Raw genomic sequence first — 8,049 nt, forward strand, 5'->3', positions numbered from 1 at the left:
TGAGTCGGCATTGTGGCTTTTGAATTTATTTCCAATGCAATTTCTGTGTTTCATCGTCAATTAAAGGTCAGAGGGATACAGTAAAAATGGAGTGAAGCATCGTAATCTATAATTAGTGTCACAGCAATGGTTCAAAACATAGACAGTAGGAAGAGTCAGTCTTCTTCTACTTAAGTCGGCATTGTGCCTTTTGTATTTCATTCCGATGCAATTTCTGTGTTTCGTCGTCAATGAGAAGGTCCAAGGGATACAGTAAACCTGGAGTGAAGCATCGGAATCTATAACTAGTTTCACAGGAATGGTTCAAAACATAGTCAGTAAGAAGAGTCAGTCTACTTGTACTTAAGTCTGCATTGTGGCTTTTCTATTTAATTCCAATGCAATATCTGTGTTTCATCGTCAATAACAAGGCCCAAGGGATGCAGTAAACCTGGAGTGAAGCATCGGAATCTATAACTAGTGTCAATGGAATGGTTCAAGACATAGACGGTAACAAGAGTCAGTCTTCTTGAACTTAAGTCAGCATTGTGCCTTTTTCATTTTACTCCGATGCCATTTCTGTGTTTCATCGTCATTAAGAAAGGCAGAGGGATACAGTAAACCTGAAGTGAAGCATGGGAATCTATAGCTAGTGTCACAGGGATGGTTCAAAACATAGTCAGTAAGGAGAGTCAGTCTTCTTGTCCTGAAGTCGGCATTGTGCCTTTTGTATTTAATTCCGATGCAATTTCTGTGTTTCATCGTCAATACGTAGGTCCAAGGAATACAGTAAACCTGGAGTGAAGCATCGGAATCGATAACTAGTCTCACAGGAACGGTTCAAATCATAGACAGTAAGAAGAGTCAGTCTTCTTGTATTTAAGTCGCCATTGTGCCTTTTGTATTTAATTCCGATGCAATTTCTGTGTTTCATCGTCAATAAGAAGGTCCAAGGGATACAGTAAACCTCAAGTGAAGCATCGGAATCTATAACTAGTGTCACAGGAATGGTTCAAAACATAGTCAGTAGGAAGAGTCGGCCTTCATGTACATAAGTAGGCATTGTGCATTTTGTATTTAATTCCGATGCAATTTCTGTGTTTCATCGTCAATAAGATTGTCCAAGGGATACAGTAAACCTGAAGTGAAGCATCGGAATCTATAACTAGTGTCACAGGGATGGTTCAAATCATTTTCAATAAGAAGAGTCGGTCTTCATATACTTAAGTCGGCATTGTGCGTTTTGTATTTAATTCCGATGCAATTTCTGTTTCTCATCGTCAATAAGAGGGTCCAAGGGATACAGTAAACCTGAAGTGAAGCATGGGACTCTATAACTAGTGTCACAGAAATTGTTCAAAACATAGACAGTAGGAAGAGTCAGTCTTCATATTCTTAAGTCGGCATTGTGCCTTTTGTATTTAGTTCCGATGCAATTTCTGTGTTTCATCGTCAATCAGAAGGTCCAAGGGAATCAGTATACCTGAAGTGAAGCAACGGAATCTATAACTAGTGTCACAGGAATGGTTAAAAGCATAGACAGTACGAAGAGTCAGTCTTCTTGTACTTAAGTCGGCATTGTGCATTTTGTATTTAATTCCGATGCAATTTCTTTGTTTCATCGTCAATAAGAAGGTCCAAGGGATACAGTAAACCTGGAATGAAGCATCGGAATCTATGACTAGTGTCACAGGAATGGTTCAAAACATAGTCAGTAAGAAGAGTCAGTCTTCTTGTCCTTAAGTCGGCATTGTGCCTTTTGTATTTAATTCCGATGCAATTTCTGTGTTTCATCGTCAATAAGATGGTCCAAGGGATACAGTAAACCTGGAGTAAAGCATCGGAATCTATAACTATTGTCACAGGAATGGTTCGAAACATAGACAGTAAGAAGAGTCAGTCTTCTTGTACTTAAGTCGGCATTGTGCCTTTTGTATTTATTTCCGATGCAATTTCTGTGTTTCATCGTTAATAAGAAGGTCCAAAGGATACAGTAAACCACAAGTGAAGCATCGGAATCTATAACTAGTGTCACAGGAATGGTTCAAAACATAGTCAGTAGGAAGAGTCGGTCTTCATGTACTTAAATCGGCATTGTGCCTTTTGTATTTAATTCCGATGCAATTTCTGTGTATCATCGTCAATTAGAAGGTCCAAGCGATACAGTAAACCTGAAGTGAAGCATCAGCATCGGACTCTATGACTTGTGTCACAGAAATAGATCAAACATAGACAGTAGGAAGAGTCAGTCTTCTTATGCTTTAGTTATCATTGTGCATTTTGTATTTAATTCCGATGCAATTTCTGTGTTTCATCGTCAATAAGAAGGACCAAGGGACACAGTAAACCTGAAGTGAAGCATCGGAATCTATAACTAGTGTCACAGGAATGGTTCAAATCATTGTCAATAAGAAGATTCGGTCTTCATATACTTAAGTCGGCATTGTGCATTTTGTATTTAATTCCGACGCAATTTCTGTTTCTCATCGTCAATAAGAAGGTCCAAGGGATACAGTAAACCTGAAGTGAAGCATCGGAATCTACAACTAGTGTCACAGGATTGGTTCAAATCATAGACAGTAAGAAGAGTCAGTCTCCTTGTACTTAAGTCGGCATTGTGCCTTTTCTATTTAATTCCGATGCAATTTCTGTGTTTCATCGTCAATAAGAAGGTCAGAGCTATACAGTAAACCTGAAGTGAAGCATCGGAATCGATAACTAGTGTCACAGGATTGGTTCAAAACATAGTCAGTAAGAAGAGTCAGTCTTCTTGTACTTAATTCGGCTTTGTGCCTTTCGTATTAAATTCCGATGCAATTTCTGTGCTTCACCGTCAATAAGAAGGTCAGAGGGAAACAGTAAACCTGAAGTGAAGCATCGGAATCTATAACTAGTGTCACATGAATGGTTCAAATATCGACAGTAAGAAGAGTCAGTCTTCTTGTACTTAAGTCAGCATTGTGCCTTTTGTATTTAATTCCGATGCAATTTCTGTGTTTCATCGTCAATAAGAAAGTCAGAGGGATACAGTTAACCGGAAGTGAAGGATCGGAATCTATAACTAGTGCCACAGGAATCGTTCAAATCATAGACAGTAAGAAGAGTCAGTCTTCTTGTACTTAAGTCGGCATTGTGCCTTATGTATTTAATTCCGATACAATTCCTGTGTTTCATCGGCAATAAGGTCAGAGGGATACAGTAAACCTGAAATGAAGCATCGCAATCTATAACTAGTGTCACAGCAATGGTTCAAAACATAGACAGTAGGAAGAGTCAGTATTCTTGTACTTAAGTCGGCATTGTGCCTTTTATATTTAATTCCGATGCAATTTCTGTGTTTCATCGTCAATAAGAAGGTCAGAGGGATGCAGTATACCTGAAGTGAAGCATCGGAATCCAAAACTAGTGTCACAGGAATGGTTCAAAACATAGACAGTAGGAAGAACCAGTCTTCTTGTACGTAAGTCGGCATTGTGCCTTTTGTATTTAATAACGATGCAATTTCTGTGTTTCATCGTCAATAAGAAGGTCCAAGGTATACAGTAAACCTGAAGTGAAGCATCGGAATCTATAACTAGTTTCACAGGAATGTTTCAAAACATAGTCAGTAAGAAGAGTCAGTCTTCTTGTACTTAAGTTGGCATTGTGCCTTTTCTATTTAATACCGATGCAATTTCTGCGTTTCATCGTCAATAAGAAGGTCCAAGGGATACAGTAAACCTGGAGTGAAGCATCGGAATCTATAACTAGTGTCACTGGAATGGTTCAAAACATAGACGGTAAGAAGAAACAGACTTCTTGTACTTAAGTCGACATTGTGCCTTTTGCATTTAATTCCAATGCAATTTCTGTGTTTCATCGTCAATAAGAAGGTCAGAGTGATACAATAAACCGGTAGTGAAGCTTCGGAATCTATAACTACCGTCACCGGAATGGTTCAAAACAAAGTCAGTAAGAAGAGTCGGTCTTCTTGTCCTTAAGTCGGCATTGTGCCTTTTGTATTTAATTCCTATGCAATTTCTGTGTTTCATCGTCAATAAGACGTTCCAAGGGATACAGTATACCTGGAGTGAAGCATCGGAATCTATAACTAGTGTCACAGGAATGGTTCAAAGCATAGACAGTAAAAAGAGTCAGTCTTCGTGTACTTAAGTCGGCATTTTGCCTTTTGTATTTAATTCCGATGCAATTGCTGTGTTTCATCGTCAATAAGAATGTCCAAGGGATACAGTAAACCTGAAGTGAAGCATCGGAATCTATAACTAGTGTCACAGGAATGGTTCAAATTATAGACAGTAAGAAGATTCAGTCTTCTTGTACTTAAGTCGGCATTGTGCCTTTTGTATTTAATTCCGATGCAATTTCTGTGATTCATCGTCAATACGAAGGCCCAAGGGATACAGTAAACCTGAAGTGAAGCATCGGACTCAATAACTAGTGTCACAGAAATGGTTCCAAACATAGACGGTAGAAGAGTCAGTCTTCTTATACTTAAGTCGGCATTGTGCCTTTTGTATTTAATTCCGATGCAATTTCTGTGTCTCATCGTGAATAAGAAGGTCCAACAGATACAGTAAACCTGAAGTGAAGCATCTGAATGTACAACTAGTGTCACAGGATTGGTTCAAAACATAGACAGTAAGAAGAGTCAGTCTTCTTGTACTTAAGTCGGCATTGGGGCTCTCGTATTGAATTCCGATGCAATTTCTGTGTTTCACCGTGAAGAAGAAGGTCAGAGGGATACAGTAAGCCTGAAGTGAAGCATCGGAATCTATAACTAGTGTCACAGGAATGGTTGAAACATAGACAGTAAGAAGAGTCACGCTTCATGTACTTAAGTCGGCATTGTGCCTTTTGTATTTAATCCCGATGCAATTTCTGTGTTTCATCGTCAATAAAATGGTCAGAGGGATACAGTAAACCGGAAGTGAAGCATCGGAATCTATAACTAGTGTCACAGGAATTGTTCAAAGCATAGTCAGTAAGAAGAGTCAGTCTTCTTGTCCTTAAGTCGGCATTGTGCTTTTTGCATTTAATTTCGATGCAATTTTGTGTTTCATCGTCAATAAGATCGTCCAAGGGATACAGTAAACCTGAAGTGAAGCATCGGAATCTACAACTAGTGTCACAGGATTGGTTCAAAACATAAACAGTAAGAAGAGTCAGCCTTCTTGTACTTAAGTCGGCATTGTGCATTTTCTAGTTAATACCAATGCAATTTCTGTGTTTCATCGTAAATAAGAAGGTCAGAGGGATACAGTAAACCTGAAGTGAAGCATCGGAATCTATAACTAGTGTCACAGGAATGTTTAACTCTTTGATGCACAGATTTTATGTTTAATTAATTTTTTAATAAAACATGCATTTTCTATGTCTGGTGGGGTTGCTAATAAAGGAAAACATGAATTAAAATTTTTTATTGTATTGATTTTGGTTTTAGATGGTGGTATATATAATATACCACCATGCCACTTAGGGCCGTACCTAAAGTTTTTGAGATATCTTGGTTTGTGCTTGTAACTCACCTTTAAATTCTACTCTAAGCAGTAATAATTAGTATAATTAATGTAAAATAATTTTATTTCTGGCAATTGGTCATTTACAATACAAAATCAAATTACAAACCTTACAAATAAAATATGTTTCTTATTCCTTTTTGTGAAAATCTTGAAAGCACCTTTTTGTTTTGCTAAGGCACAAAGGCACTTTGCATTCAGCGCACATCCAGAAAGTGCGCACTTGCTTCTTTTTTGTACTGCATTTCGCACAACGTCTGGCGGTAGTACGCTCTGGCTGGTGGGATGAATTGTCGAGACGCTGGCGTGAGGAAACATATGGCTTGTTTTTCTTTACGTGGACTTGACTCTCATGAAGTCTAGATGGCCTCAATGGTGTTTTCTGGGTTACTAAGCTTTGCAGGATACTCATCCTGAAGACTTTGGCAGTCATTTTTTCTCTATCGCCTAGTTCCTTCCAAATTATATAGCTGTTGACGATACTGACATCAAGCAGGTGAAAGAATATTCGGTGCCACCACTTTTTACTTCTCCGGCTTATTTCATATGATTTTTTCAGTTGGTCGAACTTGTCGACATTGTTCATGTGTGCATTGTAATCCATCACTGCTTGAGGACAAGGTAGCTCTATGCGTGAACCATCTCTTTCACGGCGAGTCACTGTAGTAACTTCAGGACTGTGAAAATTTGAAAGGAGATGAACAGCTCTCTTATCTTTCCACTTCAAGTAGAGGATGCCACAGTTGCTGACCCTCCAGTCAAATTCACCTCTGCTTAATTCTTTGTCTGTTTTTAATTTGGGTAAATGTTTCCTTGTTGGTTGAACTGTCCCACAGGCATATATGTTTCTCTGCTGTAAACCAGCCAACAAGTTATAGCTATTGAAATAGTTGTCGAAATAAAGATAATGGCCTTTATTTACGAGTTCAGAGGACAAACTCAGCACTACATGCTCCCCAAGGCCTGTTTGCACTGTGTCACCTACTTTTCCGGTGTAAATATCAAATTTCAAGTTGTAAGAGGTCTTGTCACACAGCATCCACACTTTGTAACCACGCTTTATGGGTTTATCTCTCATGTATTGTTTCATACTGTTGCGGCCTTTGAATTTGATCATTGACTCATCAATTGCTAGGTGTTTGCTGGGTTGGTAACACTTGGAAAAAGATTCAGATAGTATCTTGATCACTGGTCGCAGCTTGTACAGTTTGTCATAACCTGGGTGTCCTTTTTCTGGATGCAATGTGTTATCATTCAGATGAATGTTCCTCAGTAACCATCCAAACCGATTTACTGCCATCAGAGATGCAATATAACGATCATGAAGTTCTGGGGCACTAGACCAGTAGTCTCTGTATGCTGGCATACGCTTTATACCCATCAAAATGTTGATTCCCAGGAAAGTTCGTATTTCATTGTCAGTTGTTGGAGTGAAAGACTTGCCAGATTGCGTCGCATATAAATTTGTTTGGAAAACGATTAGCTGAACTAGCTCTTTTGGAAATATTTTTTCGAATATATCGATAGGTTCTGGATCATCAATGTCCCTAATAAAAGCACTTGGTCCTGATTCACTGTCGAACTGCATTCCTGAGGTAGCATTGAATTGTTGTCCCCAAGTTGGCGCTGTGTCAGCAGCGCGTTTTGGCGGAGTGGACTCACTTTCTTCCTCGCTCTCTGAAACTTCGCCTTCAGACGACACAATAGCCTCCGCAACAATGCTTGCTTCATAATCAGATTCGTCATCTGTGGTGTCAACAGTGGAATCCTCGTCTGATGGAATTTCACACAATAATCGTTCGATTTCTTCATCTCGTAAGCCTCTTCTTGACATTTTCATTTTCAAACAACAGCCTGAATCCAAGTAAAGAATACGTAAGCAAAACAAAATGGAGAAAGAGCTAAAATAAGTCACAACACAATTAAAAACTAAACTTTGTAGCGGAGGATTTCGAATTTTATACTAGGAAACGAAATGCAATAGAATACTGCTACATGCACGGTGGTACAAATAATATACCACCAAAATAAATTGTATATAAATAACGGAAGATTGTGCATATGAATGTATACATGGGTTCATACCGTAGCTGTGACGTCCAAGATATGGAAAAAACACAGGCGCAACAAGAAATTCGTTATAAACCACTATTCACACGCAAAAACCATGCACAACTCAGCACGCAGCTTTCACAGTTGTAATCTATGCAATTCTTGGCGGGAACTGATTCCTTATAGGCAGTGAGTGCCATCTGTCTGATAAGTAGAGAACTAGGTGAGCATATTAGAGTGGTGGTCGTGCAGTTAAACCACTGTGCAAAGAGCCAAGAAAATTTTCAAAAGGTGGTATACTATGTATACCACCGTGCTCCAAAGAGTTAAAACATACTCAGAAAGAAGAGTCAGTCTTCTTGTACTTAATTGAGCATTGTGCCTTTCGTGTTTAATACCGATGCAATTTCTGTGCTTCACCGTCAATATGAAGGCCAGAGGGATACAGTAAACCTGAGGTGAAGCATCGGAATCCATAACTAGTGTCACAGGAATTGTTCAA

General features: G+C 38.9%; 1 protein-coding gene across 1 annotated transcript; it reads right to left on the reverse strand.

The window, feature by feature from the left end:
• Window positions 1-5,463: 5,463 nt before the first annotated feature.
• LOC124794980 (piggyBac transposable element-derived protein 4-like) lies at window positions 5,464-7,747 on the reverse strand. Its single transcript, XM_047258720.1, has 4 exons — window positions 7,662-7,747; window positions 5,766-7,396; window positions 5,605-5,668; window positions 5,464-5,518 (listed from the first exon to the last, which is right to left on the reverse strand). The coding sequence occupies exons 1-4, from the start codon at window positions 7,745-7,747 to the stop codon at window positions 5,464-5,466; spliced, it is 1,836 nt and encodes a 611-aa protein (XP_047114676.1).
• Window positions 7,748-8,049: the final 302 nt, after the last annotated feature.

This window comes from Schistocerca piceifrons, chromosome 1 (assembly GCF_021461385.2).
Source record: "Schistocerca piceifrons isolate TAMUIC-IGC-003096 chromosome 1, iqSchPice1.1, whole genome shotgun sequence".
NCBI lineage: Eukaryota > Metazoa > Arthropoda > Insecta > Orthoptera > Acrididae > Schistocerca > Schistocerca piceifrons.

Coding starts and splice junctions, on each gene's coding strand:
- LOC124794980 (XM_047258720.1), bottom strand. CDS start 7,747: ATGGCACTCACTGCCTATAAGGAATCAGTTCCCGCCAAGAATTGCATA. Junction 7,397..7,661: donor TGCGTGCTGAGTTGTGCATG/GTTTTTGCGTGT, acceptor GACTTATTTTAG/CTCTTTCTCCATTTTGTTTT. Junction 5,669..5,765: donor TTCATCCCACCAGCCAGAGC/GTACTACCGCCA, acceptor TTTGTGCCTTAG/CAAAACAAAAAGGTGCTTTC.